We start from the raw sequence: 24,546 nt of genomic DNA, 5'->3' as shown, positions 1-24,546 counted from the left end.
GCAGGGGGTAATGGAGAGTTTTTCTTTAACAGGTGCAGGGTTTTGCTTTTACAAGATGAAAAGAGTTATGGAGACGAATGGTGGTGGCGGTTGCACTACATTATGAATGTACCTAAGACTGCTGAACTGTACACTGAAAAACGATGATGATAGTGTTTCACCACAATGAAACAATTGAAAATATACACACATCTGTTAAAGGACTTGTATATAGAATATATACAGTCTCAAAACTCAGTAATAAGAAAACAACCCAATAAAATATGGGAAAGGATTTGAGTACTCTCCACTGAAGATGATACACAGATGGCAAATAAGCACATGAAAATATGCCCAACGTCATTAATCACTGGGGAAACGCAACTGAAAACCAAAATGAAACACACAAAAACAGTAACAAATGCTTGGTATTGCTGATGGAAATGCAAAATGGTACAGCCACTCTGGAAAACACATACTTATCACACATGAGCCAGGAATCCCACTACTAGATATTTATCCAAGAGAAATGAAAACTTGTTTATAGTGACTTTACCCATGATTGCCAGACACTGGAAACAACCCAGTTATCCTTCAGCTGGTGAATGGATGAACAGGTTGTGGTGAGGCATACCATGGAATACTGCTCAGCAAAACAGAGGAACAAACCCTTGATCTCCACAACAGGGACAAGTTCCTAATGCACAATGCTAAGTGAGAGAGGCCACTCCTGCCTGAGTCTATTTATGTCTAGAAAAGGCAAGTCAGTGGAGACAAAAGCAGGTCAGTGGTTGCCAGGGGCTGGGCATAGGGGAGGGCTTGGCTACGAAGAGGCACAAGAGAATTTTGGGGTTGCTTAACAGTTCTTTGTCTTAATGGTGGTGATGGTTACATGACTATGCTTTCGTCAAAACTTACAGAACTATTCACTAAAAAGGGTGACTTATTGTATGTAAATTATACCTCGATAAACCTGATACATTAAAAATTCATAAGGGCAAATAATTTACATTTCAGGGCAAAGTCAAGTATGTTTTATGCACTGTAGGTACTCTGGGAAACTATGACAGAAGGAGTACCACTCAAAATTGGGCAATTCTATTAATGAAGTTAAAAATTAGAAAGCTAGGCCGGGTGCGGTGGCTCACGCTTGTAATCCCAGCGCTTTGGGAGGCCGAGGCGGGTGGATCACGAGGTCAGGAGATCGAGACCACGGTGAAACCCCGTCTCTAAAAATACAAAAAAATTAGCCGGGCGTGGTGGCGGGCGCCTGTAGTCCCAGCTACTCGGAGAGGCTGAGGCAGGAGAATGGCGTGAACCCGGGAGGCGGAGCTTGCAGTGAGCCTAGATCGCGCCACTGCACTCCAGCCTGGGCGACAGAGCGAGACTCCGTCTCAAAAAAAAAAAAAAAAAAAAAAAAGAAAGCTAATCAGTAATATTTATTTCTTATTTATTTCAGAACAACACATCTATAATTCATAGTATCTTGCTGTTGGTAGATAAAGAATCTGCATTTAGGCCTGACAAGGATGCAGTAATTCAGGTAATGGTTTAGACTGTGGGATCCTGAGTGATGGATAAAATTAAACATTAAGGCACCTAGATGAGATGAAACACATGAAGGAATTTAGATAAGTTCTAATTGCATCCATGTGGGAGCCTGGAAACCTACTTCCTACCCCATAAGTTCTGGCAGGAGCCCTGCAGAGTATGCCATGGAAAACTTAAAAATGTTTCTTTTCCACCTCGTATGTTTTCCCTCCTTCTCTTTCTTTGTATCTTTTTCTTTTATCTGAAAACATCTTCATTTGGCCTCATTCTGAAAGGGTATTTTTGTTACATCTAGAATTCTGGTTTGAGAGGAGTTCTGCTTTTCCCCTCAGCACTTTAAAGATACTGCTCTCTTGCCTTCTGGCCTCCATAATTTTGGAAGAAAAGTTCATCGTAATTCAGATCATTGTTCATCTCTGAAGTGTGTTAATTTTCCTTTGGCTGTTTCCAAGGTGCTTCCTTTCTTTTCAGCAAATTGACCGCAATGCGAGCGGGCTTGGTCTTCATTATCCTGTTTAGGCTTGAACTCTCAAATTTGTGAATTCATGTCTATCACCACATTTAGGACCTTTTTAGCCATTGTTTCTTTCTTTTGTTTTTTTCCTTTCCTGAGACAGCATCTAGCTCTGTCACCCAGGCTGGAGTATGGTTGTGCAATCAGCGCTTACTGTAATCTCAAACTCCTGGGCTCAAGAGATTCTCCCACCTCAGCCTCCTGGGTAACTGGGACTGAAGGTGTTCACCCCCACACCAAGCTACTTTTTTTTTCAGAGACAGGGTCTTGCTATGTTGCCTAGGCTGGAGTCGAAGTCCCGGCCTTAAGCAGTCCTCCCACCTTGGCCTCCCAAAGCTCTGGGATTGTAGGCATGAGCCACCGTACCTGGCCTAGTTCTTAAAATTTTTTTTCCTGCTTTATTCTCTCTCTTCTCTCTTTCTAATACTTCAATTGCATATACCAGTATTGTCCCACAGATCTCTAAGAATCTGTCTTTTTAAACTTTTTTCCTCTCTAGTCTTCGTATCAGGTTGTTCTATTGATCCTGTCCTTAGGGTCGCTGGCTCCTTACTCTGTCATCTCTTCAGCTGCTAAACTCGCTAACGTGGCTTGGCTCTGTGTCCCCACACAAATCTCCTCTCAAATTTTAATCCCCACGTATGGTGGGAGGTGACTGGATCATGGGGGCAGATGCTGTTCTTCTGATAGTGAGTGAGTTCTCATGAGAGCTGATGGTTTTAAAGTGTGGCCCTTCCTTACTCTCTCTCTTGCCTGTACCATGTAAGACGTGTCTTGCTTCTCCTTTGCCTTCTGCCATGATTGTAAGTTTCCTAAGGCCTCCCCAGCCGTGCAAAACTGAGTCCATTAAACCTCTTTCCTTTATAAACTACCCAGTCTCAGGTAGTATCTTTATAGCAGTGTGAAAACAGACTAATACATTCACCCAGTGAATTTTTTAGTTCAAATATTGTATTTTTCAGCTATAAGATTTCCAATGGATTTTAAAATATATTTTCTATATCTCTCCTGAGTTTTCCTCTCCTTTCATAAATTGCAAGCATTTTTCCTTTACCTCATTGAGCACAGTTTTAATGGCTGCTTTGAAGTCCTTGTCTAATAATTCCAACATCTGGGTCATCTCTGGGTTGGCCTGTGCTGATTGTCTTTCCTTGGAGAATAGGTCCCATTTTTCTGATTCTTGATGGGTCACATAATTCTGGACATTGTGAATATTCTGTTGGGGAGACTGGATTCTGGTATACACTCACAGTGTTGTTCTAGTGTGCACATAACGTGGTTAGACTCAAACCGGAAGCTCTGTGTCACCCACAGTGGGTTCAGTTTAATTCTGAGTCCTCCCCATGCATGCATGGTTCAGGGTCGGCCAGAGACTTGGGCAGAGTTTACACACACCGCGGGGCTTCTTCCACAGCTGCCCCCTTCTGGGAATCTACTTTCACTTTCCAGTGGTGTGGCCACCCCACCCCATCCTCTGTTTCTTCTTTCTTCAGGCCAGAAAGATGCCCATTTTCTTATCGTTTTTATATTTTATGTATGTTTTTATTTTTTGAGACAAGATCGAGCTGTATTGCTGAGACTGGAGTGCAGTGGTGTGATCACGGCTGCTTGCAGCCTTGACCTCCCCAGGCTTAGGTGATCCTCCCGCCTCAGCCTCCTGAATAGCTGGGTCTACAGGTGTGCGCTAGCACGCTCCGCTAATTTTTGTATTTTGTTTTGTAGAGATGGGGGTTTTGTCCTATTGCACAGGCTGGTCTTGAACTCTTGGGCTCAAGTGATCCACCTGCCTTGGCCTCCCAAAGTGCTGGGATCACAGGTGTGAGCCACCGCGCCGGCCAGATGCCCCTCTCATTTCCTTTTTTTTTTTTTTTTTTTTTTTTTTTTGAGACAGAGTCTCGTTCTGTGTCACCAGGCTGGAGTGCAGTGGCATGATCTCGGCTCACAGCAACCTCCACCTCCTGGGTTCAAGCAGTTCTCCTGCCTCAGCCTCCTGAGTAGCTGGGACCACAGGTACATGCCACCATGCCCAGCTAATTTTTGCATTTTTAGTAGAGACGGGGTTTTACCATGTTGGCCAGGATATTCTCGATCTCCTGACCTCATTATCCGCCCGCCTCAGCCTCCCAAAGTGCTTGGATTATAGGCATGAGCCACCGTGCCCAGCCCTTTTTCTTTTTCTTTTTCTTTTTTTTACAAAGCCACCTGCTGTCAAAAAGGATGCCTGTTTTCTGTTGGAGCTCAGCCACTCCCACACGTGGGCAGCGGCCCTGAGGTCAGAGCCATGGTGGGAACTTGCCCCTGCTGGCCCCGCATGCATCAGGTGCCCCAACAATAAGCATGACTTGGCTGGCCTGCCAGGGCTTTCAGGAAACTCTCCTTATATTTTGTCCAGAGTTTGTGGGTTTTATCTGAGAAGGACCACCCCTGCCACACCAGAAGGAGAACAGCCTTGACTCATTCTCTCCCTTTTCCTTCCTCTTCTTTCTCCTTTTTTTTTTTTTTTTGGTTTTTCTTCACTGGGGCCTTTTCCTTCATTTCTCTTTGCTCCCTTCTTTCCCGTCTTCTCACTTTCATTACTGCACCCAGACGCGTGCTGTTATCAGTGCCTCCAGCAAAGCAGGGGCGATACTCCTTGAGCCAGCATCTCCATCCTCTGAACCCAGGAATGAGCCATTTACAGTGTTTTCCCCCAAGAGATGCATCTGGAGCCATGACCAACGAGTGCCTCTTCTTGGCAGTGTGAGGTCGTGAGCTCCCTGAAGGCCCTGCACAAATTTGTTGACAGCTGCCAGCTGACTGCAGACCTCGATGGCTCCTTTCCCTACAGCCATGGTGACTGGATCTGCTTCCGTCAGGTAGGTTGAGCCTGCAGCTGCTGCACATGCCACAGTCTCTGGGGACTTTCTCTTATGTGGATGTTTTTACTCAAATTTGAAAAGGGCATCACCATCCCTGATCTCATGCTTGTCACAGTCGCCGTTCAGGTCTTCGTGTCTACACAACCGCGCCGTGGTGCATCCGAGAATGCCGAGCCCGGGTGGGAAGGGCACTGCTGCCCCGGAAGTGTCTGTAGATCTCAGGGATCTTCACATATGGAAGCTTCCCAACCCAAAATCGGTTTAAATGCAGGAACTGGAACTCACAGCTGCTTACTTTAGCATTTAACAGACTGTGTCCTTATAATTTCCTCCCTCTCAACTCACAACAGAGGCTGGAACACTTCGCTGCAAACTGCGAAGAAGCCGTCATTTTCCTACAGAATTCATTCTGCTCCCTGAACACCCACAGAACCCCAAGAACAGCCCAGGTGAGTCCTCAGACTTGCAGGTAAGTTCATTTCACGTGACAGGTAGGTGGGGGCATAAAGGTTTAGCCAAACTTGAAAATAAATATTTGGTTCACCGTCATCTGTAGCAGAGATTTTTAAATCTTTTTTCATTTGTAGATCCCTCTTAACTCAGAAAAGGCCATTTCCTCCCCTTTGTCACCAAAAACATCCCACCCTACCCAGAAGGAAAACCGTGCCACAGCATTGGATGACATGCAACAGGCGTGAGTGGCAACTGCTGCTCAGAATGAGTCATTCCAACAAGACACAGAGGCGGACTGGCCACAGGGCTCTTGACAGCCCAGCCGCCAGGTCGAGGGGCCCAGGGTCTGTGGGTGAGGTCTGCATGTCTGTCCCTGGTCTAAATGGCAGGTTCACCTTCTACAGCTGAGCTTTGAGCCCCCTTCTTCTCCCTCCCAGGGATCTTACCCTGGGGCACACCCTCCCTGGGACAGTCCAGACTGTCAGCTTGAGGAGTGAGCACAGTCATGCCACAGGCCTGCAGCTTGATTTACAGAAACAGGACATTCCTGCCACTGTTGCACTTGGGAGGACCTGCCCCTTGGAGGAGGGGATTAAAGGCGTATTCCTCCCCACCCCGTGCAGGAAGTCACCGAGTTAATTTACCAGCACGAGACGATTATGAAGCTTGTCCTGGAAGACCCACTGCTCGTGTCTCTCAGGCTGGAGGGGGGCACCGTCCTGGTGCGGCTGAGGAGAGAAGAGCTTGGCACAGAAGACAGCCGGTGAGCGCTCACGGGGGCCACACTGGGCCCTAGCCCATCGGGGGAGCTGTTCGGGGGAGTTTGCAGCCAGGAGACGTAGCACTCTGCTCCAAGGAGAGCCCTCTCTGTGCTTGGTCCAGACCTCCGTTCTGACAGCCACGCTTTGCCTGGGTCAGAGCTTTTCCACATTTACAGGCTCCAAAGATCAAGGAGCCGGCTTCTGGGGATGCTCAGCAGGAGGTGGTCAGAGTGCATCAGAAAGCTCATTCTTGACCAGTCCTGCCTGGGGAGCTGTGCCCACCCCCAGCAGTCCCTGTCCATCTCAGCTGCACACAGCCAGTCCCGTCTAGGCTGCCCTGCACGGGTCCCCTCCAGGCGTCTGCACCGCAGGCTGGCCAGGATGTTGGCAGAACGCGTGCAGCACATCTGTGTCACGCCTCGGCTGTGGGCCTCCTCCTGGGGCTCCCGTTGCCTTGTGGCATGAGGGAATGGAAAAAGCAGGGTTTTTATATGGGGTTGTCACCAAGGGCAGATTCCTCAAGGGGCTGCCTGGAAGCCTGAGGACTGCCTTCTCTTCCTCAGGGACACCCTGGAGGCCGCCACAAGCCTGTACGACCGAGTGGACGAGGAGGTGCACAGGCTGGTCCTCGCCTCAAACAATCGCCTCCAGCAGCTGGAGCGCCTCCAGGAGCTGGCGTCACTCCTGGAAGGGAATGACCAGGTCAGAGCTGCAGGAGGAAGGCGGCCCGTTCGGCATCCCCTCCAGGCCAGGCTGGCCAAGGAGACCTCTCCCCTTCACACTGTGTCTTTAGGGCCTGGACCTGATTTCCATTTGGAATGAAAGTGTGTCAGGATAGGGCATGCCTTGCTGCTTGTGTAAAAAGAAATAAATTTTATTTTTTGCATGAGAGACACTCGATCAGTGGAGAAAAAAAATGTGTTTAATCCAGAGGAGGTCAGGGAGAAAAATAATTTCACACTGTGCCTTCTGATGCTACTGGGTGTATCTTCCGGACGCTTTCTCCATGTGCGTGTGCACACGCGACCGAGAAGCTGAGGTGAAACCGACACAGGTAGAGAGAGTCTGGGCCAAGGCTGAGGATGGCAGCCTGGGAAACACCTCCAGGTGACCTCAAGAAGTGGTTCTGGAGGCCAGGGAGAGGCTAGAGGCTTTAAAGAAAAGAGGACGAATCGGGAGGGGGTGATGACAAAAGTGGCTTTTCACGAATTCTCTGGGTCATGGAAATGGTATTGGTAGGGGTTGGCCATGCGCTGCTGGACTACAGGGTGTGAGTTGTGTCCAGTGTGTGGCGTGGCTGGGGTTATTGATGGCCCTTGGTGGACACTGCAGAATCTGGGGTCCATATAGCAGCGGCTCTGAAACGATTGCTTAGCTCGGGGGGCGCCAACGAAATGATTGCTTAGCTCAGGGGCGCAGATGACGCTGCTGCCCACTTTGACGCCCCTCTGGGCCTGACAGTTTAAGGGGTGCACACTCAGATAAAAAGTTTCTTTTCTCACATATAAGCTCTTCAAAACTTGCACGTTTTTATATAAATCTTTATTATTTTATCAACAACTATTGCTGCGATGAATGTGCAGGTGAAAGAACCAGCAGCAGGGAGAGGCAGCAGCGGGGTGGAGGCATCCCCAGCCCTCCCGTCTGCTGACAAAGCTCCCCTGGCCTTCAGGTCCATGCGCTTGCCCTCATGAGGGCCTCCAGACAAAGACATGCAGCAGGGGCGCGAGGCAGTGTGCACGCTCCCGGCCTCCCCACGACTGACCCCAGCTCCCAGACGTTGGCCAGGGGCCCAGCTGGTCCAATCCCTGGGGCAGGAGCAGGAACCCCACACCAGGCAAGTGGAGTCCAGACAGAGCTGCAGCCACCAGCCAGTCCGGGCCGTCTCCAGTCTGTGCCCTCTGTCCTGGGGGGTCTCCTCCATCTCCCCTCCTCCCTCTGCCCATCCTGGGGGTCTCCCCCATCTTCCCCTCCTCTCTCTGCCCATCCTGGGGGTCTCCCCTATCTCTCCTCCCTCTGCCCATCCTGAGGGTCTCCCCCATCTTCCCCTCCTCCCTCTGCCCATCCTGGGGGTCTCTCCCATCTCTCCTCCCTCTCTCTGCCCATCCTGGGGGTCTCCTCCATCTCCCCTCCTCTCTCTGCCCATCCTGGGGGTCTCCTCCATCTTCCCCTCCTCTCTCTGCCCATCCTGGGGGGGTCTCCCCCATCTCTCCACCCTCTCTCTGCCCATCCTGGGGATCTCCCCCATCTCCCCTCCTCCCTCTGCCTGTCCTGGGGTGTCTCCTTCATCTTCTCCTCCTCGTTCCACTCCATCCTGGGGGGTCTCCATCTTCCCCTCCTCGTTCTACTCCTTCCTGGGGGGTCTCCCCCATCTCCCCTCCTCCCTCTGCTCTTCCTGGGGTCTCCTCCCTCTCCCTCCCCACTCTGCCCCATCCTGTGGGGTCTCCTATTTCCTGTACCCAAGTCTTCCTCCTTTTTCATTTACTTTGGCGTTTTATGCAGAGTAACTTCCAGGACTTCCCAGAGAAAGGAATCTTGGGATGAGCATTTTTGAGGCCGCGGTATCTAAAAGCATCTCTACTCCACCTTCATGGCCAGCAGTCACTTTAGCTTCCCTTCGCCAGCTGGAAGGCTCTGCACCTGTGCTTAGCTTCCATCCCATTCCCGGCCTTCCGCCTGTGCCCTGCTTCTCGCTGGAAGCCACAGACTTTCCTGTCTTCCTCGGGGCTCTGGAATCTGAGGGTTGCCCAGGTGCACTGAGGGCAGGTGTGCCTGAGGGTCACCCAGGTGTGTTGAGGGCAGGTGTGTACCTGAGGGTCGCCCAGGTGTGCTTAGGGCAGTTGTGCCTGAGGGTCGCCCAGGTGCGCTGAGGGCAGGTGTGTGCCTGAGGGTCGCCCAGGTGCGCTGAGGGCAGGTGTGTGCCTGAGGGTCGCCCAGGTGCGCTGAGGGCAGGTGTGTGCCTGAGGGTCGCCCAGGTGCGCTGAGGGCAGGTGTGTGCCTGAGGGTCGCCCAGGTGCGCTGAGGGCAGGTGTGTGCCTGAGGGTCGCCCAGGTGCGCTGAGGGCAGGTGTGTGCCTGAGGGTCGCCCAGGTGCGCTGAGGGCAGGTGTGTGCCTGAGGGTCGCCCAGGTGCGCTGAGGGCAGGTACGCTCTTTGTGTCTGCACTGCGCCCCTCTATTCTGGGAATTCTGTGACATGTCCTTCGTGGCGCTCGCATTTCCCACAGCTCCACACTTCCATCTGGTTCTGGAGTTTTCTGTCCTGTTGCCTCGATTTTCCCCACTGCTGGCTGTGTGCTGTCTTTGTAAGGTAGACTTTCTCAGCTTTACCCTCTAACTCTATTATTGAGTTTTTTGTTTCTGCTCTTGGTTTTTAACTCCATGGACTTGTTTTCTGAATGGTCCCCTCTCCGTACTAATCATGATGAGTCTGCACAGCCTGTGGCTTCTGCGGGTTTGTTCTGGTGCCAGAGGCTCTCCTGGCGACCCCTGGTTAGGAAGCCTGTGGCCCACACATCTTTAGCGTTTTCCCCCTGGCAGTCCAATTCTTTTCCTCTAATCCCAGCCTGAAGGGAGGGCCTGGCCGCCCTCAGTGTTCACCTGCCACACTGCCTGGATCACCCCTACCAGGGAACAGACCCCAGGTGCTGAGGAGCAGGGTGCCCGGCTCCTTCCCTCCCACACTCCCTCACCCTGTCCTGTGGAGTCTCGGGACTTGGCCTCTGCTCTCCTCAGGCCCTGCCACTCCCGCCTCTTCCCGGCCTCCAGGTTTGTGCCCTGGCTGCTCTCTGCCCACCATGCTGAGGGTTATGCCTTGGAAGATGCTTGCAGGGCTTTAGTGGTGTCTCAAGAGGACACATGTCTCACTCTGCAGTCTTCACCCAGAAACTCTACACATTGTGACTGGACAGGCAATCATGCTATGTATAGGTGCACGTCTGTCTCTATATATTTAACTTAAGAAGTGCGTGCACACTGTGGGAAAATTAGAAACATAGATTTTTACACACGGGATGATGCTGTGTGTGGCGGCCTCGGCACCCTGTGTGTGGGTGTGCGCTGCAAGCTCGGTCCCCGAGCCACGTTCACACGGCTCCCACACTGATGGCCCTGGGCTCTTCCCCTCTGCTGTTAGAAACTCCCCATGTTGAACATCTCTGTGTCTCTGCTTCCGTCACTGCCTGTGGGTGTTGACTCTGGATACATTCCTAGGCTCGGATGGCTGGGGTCAGGCCATTCACTTTTGGAGGTTTCCACGCATGGGCCGTGGCACTCCTGCCGCGCCTACCTCCCACTGGCCACCCCATGGGGAAATGGAGCCCCTCAACAGTGTGCCCTCAGATTTTCTATGCAACAGCTGGACATTCTCTTCACACATTTATTATTATTTTTATTTCTGTAGTGAATTACTTGTTCATGCTTTAGACAGTTTTTCTAGGGTTGATCATCACTTCTGTCTATGTTATATGGATCCTTCATGTTCCACTTGTTCTCCCAGTTTGTCATTTGTCCTCTAGCTTTGCTTATCTTTTAAACAGCCCTGTCTACCTGAAGGTTATAGAATTATTAGTGTATTTTATCATAGAACCTGTACGACTTGAATTTTTGTATTTAAATCTTGAAACCAATGACAGCCGATTTTTCCGCAAAGTTGGAGGCCAGGCTCTGGCTCCACGCCACCCCCACTCGGCTCTGCCGAAGCTGCACCTGCCCCTTGCCTGGCAGCTGCAAGGCTCCGCCCATGCTCCTAAGAATCAAGATGCTGTGATATTCTTCTTGTCTCTGGCTCTGTTTACAGACAGCGTTATGTGCTGGTCTGTCTCTCCTCTGCTGCATGTCTGGGGTCATTCGGTACCTTCTGATGGTCATGGATCCAGCCAGCTGTTCCCTTCTTCACAACAGGCCTCTCGTCTCTGGGTATCTGACCCCTAGTCGCCCCTGGGGTTGTTGTTTAATGACAACATGAAGGGCTTACCTCTGACATTTCTACTGAATCCAGCAGTAAATGCCTCCAAAATAAGAACCTTGGTCTTGTCACCAGGGCGCATAGCCACAGGCACTCTGTCCAGCAGGGCTCAGCCAGGGGCTCCCCCACCTTTCCCAGGCAGCCTCAAGGGGCCAAGCAGCCACTTGCCTGAAGAATATTTCTGGAATATGCTCACCATGTTAACCAGTTTCAAAATGGAAAGTCCTGGATCTGTTGTTTAATGATTTTAATGTCCATTTCCAAACAATGAAAATAGTTTGGAGCTTGAGCCTCAGAGGCCTGTGACCACCTCTCATCAGTCGTGTTCATTCACGGGTGGTTACGCAGCCAGGCCATCAGCCCTGTGCAGCATGTACTCAGGACATGACCAAGACGCATCTCTCCCTCGGTCCTGCAAAATCCTAGAGTGTGACTCCTTCACATGTTTAAATATAAAATGTTTTTCCCCTGTGTAGATCAAATCATAGTTTGGAAAAGATCTAGAGAAATTCCTCGGTCCTTTGGTGCCCGCCCTCGAGAGCGAGAGGTAGTGGCAGGCAGCACTTTGGGCCGTCCGAGCCTTGGTGTCAGTGGCTACACGAAGACCCAGCCCACACCTGGAGACACGAACGTGGAAGCACCAGGCTTGTACTGATGCTTTGTTCCTTGGGTACAGCAATCCTGCCAGAAAGGACTACAGCTGGCGAAGGAGAACCCGCAACATACAGAGGAAATGGTCCAGGATTTCAGAAGGGGCCTGAGCGCCGTGGTCAGCCAGGCTGAGTGCAGGGAGGGAGAGCTGGCCAGGTGGACCCGCCCGTCCGAGTTGTGCAAGACGGTAAGAGACCCAGTGGGTGTGCATCCCGGGGATCCCGGCTCCTTAGGCTGTGGACATTTAGCAAGTGCCTCCCCACACAAGCTGGAGTGGGCCAGGCTGTGGGACAGAGGCCGGGCACCTGCGATGGAACCCCCTGGCCACTGCGCCCACGGCTCTCTGGAGAAGGCTCTGAGCCGACCTGTGAAGCATTCGATACTGTACCAAACAGACCAGCCACACGAACACACACATTTCTCTGTGTGTCTACTGGCTCAGTTACAAAATTCCACTGATTGCCCAAAACCCCAAACAAGTGCTGCAGCAGACTGCACGCCTGCGAGCTCCCCCACACCCGGGACCGCACGCCTGCGAGCTCTCCCGCGCCTGGGACTGCCTGCCATTAGGAGCCCAGGCCAGAGGCCTTGGAGCTCACCTGTCAGGACAGTATTTGAGGGGTCATGGGGTGGCCAGAGCAGGGTGGAGCCGTGTGCCCCATCACGCCTCTCTCAGCTCACAGGATGTGGCATAACTGATCTACACAATGTCTTCACGTGGTTCTAGAACATCCCCCATGGTGCCCTCTGGCGTGGCGAACAGACCCCGTGGGGTCAGACACAGCCCACCTGCCCTTCGGTTGAACCCGGCCACAGCCCCCATTGGGTGGCGGGGCTGCCTCTCACTCTGCTCTCTGGTCCCCTGGTCCCTGACTAGGCTGGCCTGGGGAACAGCAGGGCCTGAGCTGGCTCCAGGGCAGCCCCTCCTCTACTGCACTGAGTAGAGCCCTCCTTGTCCCACAGGTGAGCAGCTGGATGGGGCCCCTGGACCCGGAGGCTTATCCCTCCTCACCTGTGGCTGAGTGTTTGAGGAGCTGTCACCAGGAGGCTACCTCAGTGGCTGCAGAGGCCTTCCCCGGGGCAGGTGTGGCAGTGCTGAAGCCTCATGCCCTGGGGAGACCGTGGGCATCACAGCAAGACCTGTGGCTGCAGTGCCCCCAGACCCGGCTCCATCTGGAAGAGGCCCTTTCTGAGGCCGCCCCAGGCCCCAGCACGGACACTGAGGGTGGTGCCTGGGAACCCACCCGACCACTGTCCGGCCTCCCTGGACGAGCGCTTCTGTGTGGACAGGATGGGGAGCCCCTGGGCCCAGGGCTGTGTGCTCCATGGGACCCACTATCCCCCCTCGGGGGCCTTCCAGGGGCAGGGGCCACCACGGCCCACCTGGAGGACAGCTCTGCCTGCTCCTGTGAGCCCACCCAGGCCCTGGCCAGCCGCCCCAGGAAACATCCCCAGAAGAAAATGATAAAGAAAACGCAAAGTTTTGAGATACCTCAGCCCGACAGTGGCCCCAGGGACTCCTGCCAGCCAAGCCATACTGGTGTCTTCAGCAAGGGCCTGGAGGTAACCAGCACTGTAGCCACGGAGAAGAAGCTCCCGCTGCAGCCGCGTGCCAGGAGCCCCCCAGTCACTCGGAGCCAGAGTCTGTCCTCCCCCTCGGGGCTCCACCCTGCTGAGGAGGACGGGAGGCAGCAGGTGGGCAGGTGAGGTGGACGCCCCCCTCCTCTAATCCTAGCAGTCCTTGGGGATCTAGAAACCCAAAGCCATTCAGCATTAAACTCTCTTCTGCAAAGTAGAAAGTAAATCCACAGACATCCCTCTGGGTCCACCTGCCCGGTCCAAGAAGAAACACAATTTTAAACTAGATATGAGTTACCTGCCCCCATGTTCGGAAGGGACCACTGAAAACTGCCTGGATGGTGTGCGGTAACCTGCACACACTCACTCTGATGGTTAAGTAACTGTGCAACCAACTCTAGTTATTTTCAGCCCACTTACAGAAAATTACAAGCAACAAATCAACCCCCTATACCAAGAAGAGTTACCTTAAAAATAACTTAAAGTCTCTAAGTGTTAGGGGTAAGAAGGCGCACCCATGCATCCATTGCCCCCCTGAAGAGGCCCCTTCTCGCTTGTCGAGCCTGCAAAGGACGCGTCCACTCATTGGTAAGGGTGGGCGCGCTCAGCTCCTGCCTAGGCCAGATGCCGTCTGAACCTCCGTCTTCCCCGAGGTGGAGAATTTCGTGAGATGCTTTGCTCATTTGGTTGGCTTTTGTGTCTTGGGCCAGCAATCTCCAACCTTTTTGCCACCAGGGACAGGATTCGTGGAAGACAATTTTTCCACAGACCGCAGGGGTTGGGGGGATGGTTTTGGGATGAAACTGCTCCACTTCAGCTCACCAGGCATTAGTTAGATTCTCATAAGGTGCACGAAACCTAGATCCCTCGCGTGTGCAGTAGCGTTCGCGCTCCTCCCAGACTCTAATGCTGCCACTGATTTGACAGGAGGCAGAGCTCACACGGTAATGCTCTGACAGGGGGTGGAGCTCACACGGTAATACTCTGACAGGGGGCGGAGCTCACACAGTAATGCTCTGACGGGGCGGAGCTCACACGGTAATGCTCTGACGGGGCGGAGCTCACACAGTAATGCTCTGACGGGGCGGAGCTCACAGTAATGCTCTGACGGGGGCGGAGCTCACACAGTAATGCTCTGACGGGGCGGAGCTCACACAGTAATGCTCTGACGGGGGCGGAGCTCACACAGTAATGCTCTGACGGGGGCGGAGCTCACACAGTAATGCTCTGACGGGGGCGGAGCTCACACAGTAATGCTCTGACGGGGGCGGAGCTCACACAGTAATGCTCTGACGGGGCGGAGCTCACAGTAATGCTCTGACGGGGCGGAGCTCACACGGTAATGCTCTGACAGGGGCGGAGCTCACAGTAATGCTCTGACGGGGTGGAGCTCACACAGTAATGCTCTGACGGGGCGGAGCTCACAGTAACGCTGTGATGGGGCGGAGCTCACAGTAATGCTCTGACGGGGGCGGAGCTCACACAGTAATGCTCTGATAGGGGGCGGAGCTCACACTAATGCCCCGACAGCGGGCGGAGCTCACACAGTAACGCTGACGGGGCGGAGCTCACACAGTAACGCTGACAGGGGGCGGAGCTCACACAGTAACGCTGTGGCAGGGGCCGGAGCTCAGGTGGTAAGGCTCCCTCGCCTGCCGCTCACCTCCTGCTGGGCGGCCTGGTTCCTAATAGGCCACAGGTGGGTACCAGTCGGTGGCCCCGGGGGTTGGGCAACCCCTCATGGGAACAGTGCTCCTACAAAGCCTGCTCGGCAGCCCCTCCTCAGGACCCTCGTTCAAGACAGGGAGACCCCAGCCGAGGGTGGGGCAGAGGGTTCCATGGACGGCCATCCCTGGGGCCTAGCCTGCTGTTGTCCACCTCTGGGCTGTCCTGCGCCCCAGGACTTGCTCTCCAGCCACTGCAGCCCCCGAGTCCCCCTGAAGCTGCTGCTTAAGGTGCTGAACCCCTTGGGTCAGGAGTGACCACCATGGAAGCTGACTCTCGAGAAAACCTCCTGGTCGGTCAGCAGTAGGCATGGATCCGAAAGCTATTTTTTTTTTTTTTTTTTTGAGACGGAATCTCGCTCTGTCACCCAGGCTGGAGTGCAGTGGCGCAATCTCCGCTCACTGCAAGCTCCGCCTCCCGGGTTCACGCCATTCTCCTGCCTCAGCCTCTCCGAGTAGCTGGGACTACAGGTGCCCGCCACCCCGTCTGGCTAATTTTTTTGTATTTTTAGTAGAGATGGGATTTCACCGTGGTCTCGATCTCCTGACCTCGTGATCCGCCCGCCTCGGCCTCCCAAAGTGCTGGGATTACAAGCGTGAGCCACCGCGCCCGGCCCCGAAAGCTGTTTTCTCGCGAAATTTCCACCACAGCCTTCCTTGCAGAAGCGTCGCTGCTGGAAGTGTTTGAGTCATCTTACCGCTAGAGTGAAACCAGCTGGGAACGAGAAATCTTATGTTCAGAGTTTCAGTTAGGAAGCCTGGGAATCTGTCTGTCTTGGTTTCCAAAGGGATCCTTCCTCTGAAAAGGCCATGATCAATAATATGGAAATGTTTCACATGACAAGTTTCTTTTTGAAATATAGTCCTTTTCAAGTTACTGTGTATCAAGACAGCAGCTCCAGGTAACAGGGAGAGAATGAGCGGAGGTGCAGGTGAGTCGCTCTCTGCTGAGGACGTGCAGTCGACTGGGAGATTCTTTTTTTTTTTTTTTTGAGACGGAGTCTCACTCTGTCACCAGGCTGGAGTGCAGTGGCGCGATCTCGCCTCACTGCAGCATCCGCCTCCTGGGTTCAAGTGATTCTCCTGCCTCAGCTTCCCAAGTAGCTAGGACTATAGGTGCCTGCCACCACCCCCAGCTAATTTTTGTATTTTGAGTAGAGACGAGGTTTCACCATGTTGGCCAGGCTGGTCTCAATCTCTTGACCTTGTGATCTACCCACCTCAGCCTCCCAAAGTGCTGGGATTACAGGCGTGATCCCCCACACCCGGCCAGAAGCTTTTTTTTCGTGCATCCCACATGTGCCCATGTGCCTCCAGTCCACGTGTGACCCTGATCATCCCTCCGGGTTTTCATGTGTTTCTGTCTCAGGCATGAATTGCTTTTAATAACGTGTCCGTGGGGGGCCGCGTGCCCCCGGGATCTCTGTGTCTTCCAGCAGCCGACTGAGGCACATCATGGCCGAGATGATCGCCACAGAGAGGGAGTACGTTCGGTGCTTAGGATATGTCATCGACAACTATTTTCCAGAAATGGAAAGAATGGACCTGCCCCAGGGCCTTCGAGGGAAGCACCACATTATTTTCGGCAACTTGCAGAAGCTCCACGACTTCCACCAGCAGCACTTCCTCCGGGAGCTGGAGCGCTGCCGGCACTGCCCCTTGGCCGTGGGCCGCAGTTTCCTGAGACACGTAAGTGCAGGCCACGGCGTGGGCGCCGGGCGATGGTGTGGGTGAAGCCGGTGTCAGAGAGGCGGGGCCTACAGGGCACACATGTCAGGCGGTTGGAATAGCTTCAGTCCAGGTCTAGGAGCTGGTCCTGACAGAATGTTAAGACCAGCCGAAAAACAGACGCCCCACACAGATAACCTGTGGGTCTCCAGTGCCCGGTGCTTTGTGCGTGGTGTGACCGACTGCGTCCCTGCTGCCCCCGGAGACGGAGGCTCACGGACACCATCACACCCATTCTGCCAGCAGCCCTACTCCTTTACCACTTCTGGCTGATAGGCCAGAAGCGGTTCCCAGAATCACCTTCCGGGGAGGGGCCAGGCCTCACCTCTTCGCACGCCCCCTGCCCCTGGGTGCCCCATTACCTGCCAGAGGGACCAGCCTGTCCCATTCTGAGAATTCCCTGTGAGGCTTTCAACTGGAAGCACGTTGAGTGTACAGACTCAGTGGTCTCTCCTCGTAAGTTGCTTCTCAGTGATGAACGTGGAATCTCTCTGTATGAGAGTCTTTAATAAAGTTTTTAATTTACTCTGGAAAGAAACTGACAGGCTTTCAACAGGCGTTCACTGAGTGCTGTGGGCAGATGGGACGTGTGTCCCAGACCACTGAGCACAAATTATCACAACGAAAACAGCCATGGACAAAAGGAGCGCATGTTACATCTTTTCAGTGTTTTCTTTCCTTTTTTTTTTTTTTTTTTTCTTTGAAACAAAGTCTTGCTCTGTTGCCCAGGCTGGAGCGCAGTGGCACAATCACAGCTCACGGCAACCTCTGCCTCCCGAGTTCGCACCGTTCTCCTGCCTCAGCCTCTTGAGTAGCTGGGACTACAGGTGCATGCCACCACGCCCGGCTAATTTTTGTATTTTTAGTAGAGGCTGGGTTTCACCATGCTGGCCAGGCTGGTCTCGAACTCCCAACCTCCTGATCCGCCCGTCTCGGCCTCCCAAAGTGCTGGGATTACAGGCATGAGCCACCGTGCCTGGCCTCAGCATTTTCTTAAAAGGTGCTTTTAGACATAAAGTGCAGATTCATATTGACCGTAATTTTGGCAATTTTAAATGTTTTGACAGCTTGAGCTCTTGGCCATTAAACAAATCGTTCCAGTGCCCCCCACGCCCTCCCAGGCCCACTGCCAGCTGCATCCTCTTCCCCCTTCAACCCCCTGGAGCCTGTGTTTTAAAGACAAATTACAGAATTCTCAGCATTGAGGCTGTAGCTGGTAAACTGGTCACCCCTGGAGCCCCCGTGTTGGGGATACTCCAATAGTCTTTAATGAAGGACCGAGTCTCCCTTTCACCTGATCATGGTACGAACTGCACCTGGAGGGTCTTGGGACGGGAGCAGTTCCAAGTCCGACCCGGGCTGCAGGAGCCTGCTGTTTCTGGGCCTGTCACTCCCACAGCCAAGCAGTCGCCTCTGCTTTTCCAGGAAGAGCAGTTTGGGATGTACGTGATCTACAGCAAAAACAAGCCACAGTCGGATGCCCTGCTCAGCAGCCACGGCAACGCCTTCTTCAAGGTCATCCCCCTCAGCCCGCCCCCCACAGCCTGCCCGGCCCTCAGCCAGGCCAGAGCTGACCCTCTCACCCGGCCTTTGCAGGACAAGCAGCAGGAGCTGGGTGACAAGATGGACCTGGCCTCCTACCTGCTGCGGCCCGTGCAGCGTGTGGCCAAGTACGCGCTGCTGCTCCGGGACCTGCTCGAGGAGGCCAGCCGTGGCCTGGCCCAGGGGCAGGAGCTGGGCGAGCTCCGAGCCGCCGAGGTCGTAGTCTGCTTCCAGCTGCGTCACGGCAATGACCTGCTGGCCATGGACGCCATCCGCGGCTGCGACGTAAGTGCCCCAGGCGCTGGCAGCTCAGGCAAGCTGGGGGAATCTGAGGCTGCTGGTGAGAAAGTCTTGGCCCAGCAGCACAGTTTTCTTGGTGATGTGCTGGCAGATTTGCCCCGGAAAAGTCCCTCAAAGCACAGCCTTCTGAAGGCCGCAGCGGGGGCCACCGGGAGGAGGGTCTTACTTGTCTGGGCAATGTCAGGGAGCAGCCAGGCTCAAGGCCCCTGGAGCCCCAGGGTTTGACAATGGCTGGCAGATGTTGGCTGCAGTTCCACAGGACGTGCGAAGCAGGCTGGCTGTGAATGACTGGAAGTCTGCTTACCTGGGCTGTATTTAAAACAGGTGGACGTGCGCGCTGCACCCCAGCCCTCTGTGAGAAGGCACTAGGGCGAAGGCGTGGGGCTGGCCTTGGCTCATTCATACGGGCCCACAGCGGCTCACCCATATGCTGCTGCCCTCGACCGGCCGCGTGGGTCTCACCAGGCCCCTCCGCGAGGGTTGTGCAGCTCAGTATAGTGAAGGCTCTCCTGGCTGCCCCAAACCCCAGACACCCAAAAGGCCACGGGTGAGCTGAGAAATGGCCAGTGCGTGGGGGCGCCGACTCCACTCTGGCCTGGGATGGGCGACACCCCAATGGCAGAGCAGGGCTGTGGAGGGTGGGGCCCCACATGAGCTGGAGAAGGCAGGCCCATCTAGGGCCCCCAATACCGATGGAATCGGGGCTGCTTCTAGGAAGTGGTACAGTCAGTCTTCCTGGTCACTTGTGCGGAGGCGCCTCAGGCTGTCCCAGCATCCTCAGCTGAGAAGCCCCAGGGGCGTCCGTGGGATGGAGGTCATGGGAGAGGCTCTGCCAACTGCGCCCATCATGCGGGTAAATTCCACCAGGGGAGGGACAGCCTGGCGGGCACGGCGGCTCCATCTCTGGGGGCTGCTGTCTCCCCTGACCCAGCTTGAAGGGATTTTTGTGAGGACAAAGGAGGAGCCCTCGTATTCCCAGGGGCTGTTTAGTGAGGGGGACTCTAGCACCGCCTCAGCAGGGGGTTCCATCAAAATGGACGCAAGGGCTTTGAAGTTGAAAGTTCTGTAAATCGCAGCAAGGTTTTCCCTGTGATCTCTGCACGTATGACCCGGGAACGGGGGCTGGGGTGGGGGTGTGGGACCCTCACCCCCTGAGCAGGGCCCCTCCCCTGTGTGTGGGCCCAGAGGGTCAAACAGGAGGGTTGGGGGGAACTGGGTGAGTTCCTGAGCTTTTAGATGTGATGCTGCAGTTTCTATCCTGATGCTCTTTAAAACCTTTAACAGCTAACATTAAGGCGGATTTGCCAGATTTTATGGCAGTTTGGCTGCTGTTCCATCTTGTCATGAAGCTAACACATTTAGACAGGGACAGTGACTTGTGCCACCACAGACGCCGGATTTTCTTGGATGAAATCCACCTGTGTGTTCCTCTGCAGGTGAATTTGAAGGAACAGGGGCAGCTGAGATGCCGGGATGAGTTTATCGTTTGCTGCGGGAGGAAGAAGTATCTGAGGCATGTGTTCCTCTTTGAAGACCTCATCCTGTTTAGCAAGACCCAGAAGGTGGAGGGCGGCCACGACATCTACCTGTACAAGCAGTCTTTCAAGGTAGCACCCGCCCGGTCCAATCGGGTGCAGGCCGAGCCAGGCCCTCCAAGGGGGTCTCGGACCCTTGTCTCACCTGAGGCGAGCAGAGGAACTGGGAGGGAGTGAAGCTGGGAGGAGCCGCACCGCGATGTTTTGTTTTCTGTGGTTCTTGGGTAAATTCTTGAAAACATTAGCCCTCCAAAAGCTGCAAGGAGAAGTTTGTCTTCTCCAGTCCCATGTCCAGTCCAGGGGCTGAGAAACAAGCACCTACTCAGTCAGTAACTGCACTGTGGATCCTGTACAGAGGTGAACACAGGGACAGGCCTTCCCCTGGCTCTCGGAGGTGCACAGGGAGGGCTTTGCTGACGCGCCACGGTGAGCAGGTTCCCACTTGTGACTCGGCTGTGCTGAGGGAGGGGAGGTCCCTCCCTTCTTGACAGAGGCCATGAGGGTGCATGGGCTCACACACAAGCAGCCTCACAGACTCGTGCATAGCCTTGCACACTCAGGGACAGCTGTCCTGCACATTCAAGCACTCTCCTTTGCACACATAAGCAGCGTCACATACCCATGAGCAGCCTTGCACACAGGGACAGTCCTGTACACTCTCCCTTGCACGCTCACAGTCACGAGCAGCCTCGCACACACGGACAGCTGTCCTGCACACAAGCACTCTCCCTGGCACGGTCACAAGCAGCCTCACACACTTGTGAGCAGTGTGGTCTCGCCCACCCTGACCCATCCCACACATTTGTCATTTGGTGTCTGGGTGAAGTGACCTCCAGCACTGAGGAATTTGGGTAGCCAGTCGTTCAGAGATCTGTGTTCCTGATGGTGCTGCCACGGGTGTTTGCTGACTGCAGACGGCCGAGATCGGGATGACAGAGAACGTCGGGGACAGTGGCTTGAGGTTTGAGATTTGGTTTCGCAGGCGGCGGAAATCTCAGGACACCTACATTCTCCAAGCAAGCTCAGCAGAGGTCAAGAGCGCGTGGACCGATGTCATAGGGAGGATCCTGTGGCAGCAGGCGCTAAAGAGCAGAGGTGGGAAGATGGGGGCCGCAGGGCCTGCCAGGCTCAGGGGCACAGCTAGGGGCGGGGGTCAGGGCTGGGGCTGAGTCCAGGGGCCAGGGGGCCGGGGGCCAAGGCTAGGGCTGGGGGCTGGAGACTGAATCCAGGGGCCGGGGGGCCAGTGGGGCTGGGGTGGGGGCTAGAGACTGAGTCCAGGGGCCGGGGGCCAAGGCGAGGAGTGCGGCTGGGGTGGAGGCGTGAGTTGGGAGCTGGGCTATCAACCTTAATGCTGAGATTCAGGCGGTATGATTAAATACTGAGTTCACTTGAGCACAAAGTCTGAGGATGCCACCTGGGAGGACACAGACTTCGAAGGGATGAGGTCATTGCCCCGAAGTGGGGAGGTTTAAGGGCCATTTGTATATGCATGGTCTGGGGAAACTTAACAGGATCACATCATTTTTTATACAGGGTTGGTGCACAGTTACAGCAGTTTGGTTGGCTACAGTCAGCCTTTCTTTTTTGGTAAGGGTGAGGGGTATATTTTGCATTCCACATTAGGGACAGAATAGCCAAGGGTCTTCTGTCTCACGGCTCTCTGGTCTGAGCCAGGAACAGGGAGGCAAGGAGGCAAGGACATCTCTAACAAAAGATCAGAAATGAAGGGGCTGAGCGCCATGACTCAATCTCCAAAGTCAGCCTCTCTAAGAGCCTAATCACTCTGAGGAGCCTGCAGTAGCCGGACTGTCCATTTTCTTCCTCATGGGCACCCAAGAGGCCCACCCTGTCTGGGGCACCTGGGGGCCTTTGGTCAGCACTTGACGAGAAAGTTCTTGGATTGGACCCGACAGCACTCACACACGTGTCTCTCATGTCCACAAGCAAACATAAGGCACTGTGGCAATCCCAGAGAGAGTCCCCCACAGCTCTGGCTCCAGATTTAACCCTCTGGTTGACTTCCTGCCCCTGCCCGGCTGATCTGGCCCCCGTGGCCCTGGGAGGCTGAGCTCATGGTCAGCCCTCAGTCTTCCTGCAGGTGAGAGGGCCCTCCCCAGAGCACTCATGCCCCACCCTAGGATCCTGCCCCCAGGCCTCCTCCCTCAATGTCCACCCTCATTTGCTCCCCCACCGACTTCTTCACTGAGGGTGCCTCTCTGTGCTCATTCCTCCAGCCTGGCAGCTGCAAACACCACCTTCACAGCAACTGCCCCCCACCCCAGACCTTCTCCCACACTGAGCTCCAACTCCAGGGCCTGCCCCAGTGCCTCACTGATAGTCAAAGCCACTGTAAACCCAGCTGTCCCTCTCTACCCTACAAGCCCACCCCGGCAGCTCTGGCCTCTCAGACCTAAAACCCGGGCACCCAAGCTACAGACACGACCAGGGCTCCTGCACGGCCACAACCCACCTGAGCCTTGACCCCTCCAGGCAGACACCACCAGGGCTCCTGCACGGCAGCAACCCACCTGAGCCTTGACCCCTCCAGGCAGACACGACCAGGGCTCCTGCACGGCAGCAACCCACCTGAGCCTTGACCCCTCCAGGCAGACATGACCAGGGCTCTTGCACGGCAGCACCCCACCTGAGCCTTGACCCCTCCAGGCAGACACGACCAGGGCTCCTGCACGGCCGCACCCTGCCTGAGTCCTGACCCCCTCCAGGTGCAGCCACCACCTCCCCACCGGCCCCCAAAACACTCCGGAGCCAGCTCTGTCGGGCACAGGGGGCCCCATGGCATCGCCACAGGCTCCCCCTCTGGCCCCCAGCCTCCTGGCTACCACAGCCCCATGGGCTTCACCCCTGTGCAGCCCCCAACAGCAGCTACTTGGCCAGAGGCCTCACCTCCGAGATGCCACCATCCTGAAGAGCCTTCCTGGCCTTCTTCCTTCCTTTGCAACCCACTGGTCCTGCTTCCTGTTTGGGGTCTGCCTGACTGTAGTGCACGAAGCCTCCCTGGGGTCGATCTGCCCATTTCAGCCCCTCCTGTGTTCCAAGCACCTGGAGCCTGCAGGAAATAGGCCCTGCCAGCCTTGAATAGTCAGATTCAGAAAACAGAACTAAGTTGATTCAAGCGCAAAGCATGAGAATGGCCACCCCAGAATGCAGACTGCAAAGGGATGGGGTCCGTGCTCCCAAGTGGGGAAGCTGAGGCTTCACTTGCAGAGACAGAAACGGTTGCAGCCAACTTGACAGCAGCTTGATTAGTACAGGTTGCTACATTCCAAAGAAGATTGCTTTAACGTTCTGTGAGGAGGAGGAGGCTTGTTCTGAGAGATTCTTATCTCTGGTGCCTCCCGATCATCCCTGACCGTTTACCAGAAAAAGCAGAAGTTGCAGCTGATGCTCAGCGACTCAGGGCATTGCTGGGTTCCTCTCAGGGTTCAGAGTAGCTTACAGTTCCCACAGCATTGAGTTCAAATTATTTAGTTTCACAGCCTTCCTCAAACAGGGCCAGGTGGACAGCTGAGCACAGGGTACGCACACAGGACTCTGCCTGGGCCTGGGGCTGTGGGGCCTGGGCCACAGAGCTGTCCAACCTCTGCGGGTACAGCTGGGTCACCTGGGCCTGGGGGTGTGGGGTGTGGGCCACAGAGCTGTCTGACCTCTGCGGGTACAGCTGGGTCACCTGGGCCTGGGGCTGTGGGGCGTGGGCCACAGAGCTGTCCGACCTCTGCGGGTACAGCTGGGTCACCTGGGCCTGGGGGTGTGGGGTGTGGGCCACAGAGCCGTCCGACCTCTGCGGGTACAGCTGGGTCACCTGGGCCTGGGGGTGTGGGGTGTGGGCCACAGAGCTGTCTGACCTCTGCAGGTACAGCTGGGTCACCTGGAAAGTGGAGCCTAATGCTTTTCAGGTGTGTCTAGGACCTGGCACCCCCTCCCCATTGCCTCATTGGTCACTTGAGGCCTCTCTTGACTTCTCCAGTTTTGCCAGGGATTTACCAAATTAGTCTTCTCAGAAAACAGAATTTTGGTTTAATTGATTATCTACACACTTATTTTCTATTTAATTAATTTCTACTCTTTGTTATTTTCTTGTGTCTACCTTTTTCAGTGTTTCATTTGCTTTTCCTTTCTACCTAATTTCTTGAGGTGGATGCTTAGATCATTGATTTTAGCCTTTGTTTTGTTCTAGTTTTTGTGCAGTATTTAGGACTACAGACTTTCCCCTAAGCTTGGCTTTGGCTGCATCCCACAAGTTTGTATATGTCATGTGTCTGTTAACAGTCAGTTCAGTGTATTTTCTAACTTCCACTTTAATTTCTTCTCAGACTCATCATGGGTTATTTAGAAATGCATTACCTAATTTCCAAGATTTTCTAGTTAACTTTGTGATACCAGTTTTGAGT

General features: G+C 54.3%; 1 protein-coding gene across 16 annotated transcripts in view; it reads left to right on the top strand.

The window, feature by feature from the left end:
• The window catches only part of PLEKHG4B (pleckstrin homology and RhoGEF domain containing G4B), an 89,202-nt gene that overhangs the window by 57,458 nt on the left and 7,198 nt on the right, over positions 1-24,546 (top strand). For 4 of the 16 annotated variants that reach the window (XM_063619603.1, XM_063619599.1, XM_063619608.1 and 1 more), the window contains exons 7-19: positions 1,439-1,522; positions 4,783-4,899; positions 5,253-5,351; positions 5,979-6,118; positions 6,680-6,818; positions 7,789-7,953; positions 11,756-11,917; positions 12,694-13,433; positions 16,469-16,721; positions 18,186-18,275; positions 18,357-18,587; positions 20,039-20,209; positions 21,120-21,232. In XM_063619603.1, coding sequence (XP_063475673.1) covers positions 1,439-1,522; positions 4,783-4,899; positions 5,253-5,351; positions 5,979-6,118; positions 6,680-6,818; positions 7,789-7,953; positions 11,756-11,917; positions 12,694-13,433; positions 16,469-16,721; positions 18,186-18,275; positions 18,357-18,587; positions 20,039-20,209; positions 21,120-21,232 — 2,504 coding nt within the window. The other 12 variants (XM_063619601.1, XM_063619606.1, XM_063619605.1 and 9 more) reach the window with 9 other exon arrangements.

The sequence above is a fragment of the Symphalangus syndactylus genome, chromosome 16 (assembly GCF_028878055.3).
Source record: "Symphalangus syndactylus isolate Jambi chromosome 16, NHGRI_mSymSyn1-v2.1_pri, whole genome shotgun sequence".
Taxonomy (NCBI): domain Eukaryota; kingdom Metazoa; phylum Chordata; class Mammalia; order Primates; family Hylobatidae; genus Symphalangus; species Symphalangus syndactylus.
Note: the sequence above shows the minus strand (reverse complement) of the source record. Positions and strands in the feature narration are given on the sequence as shown.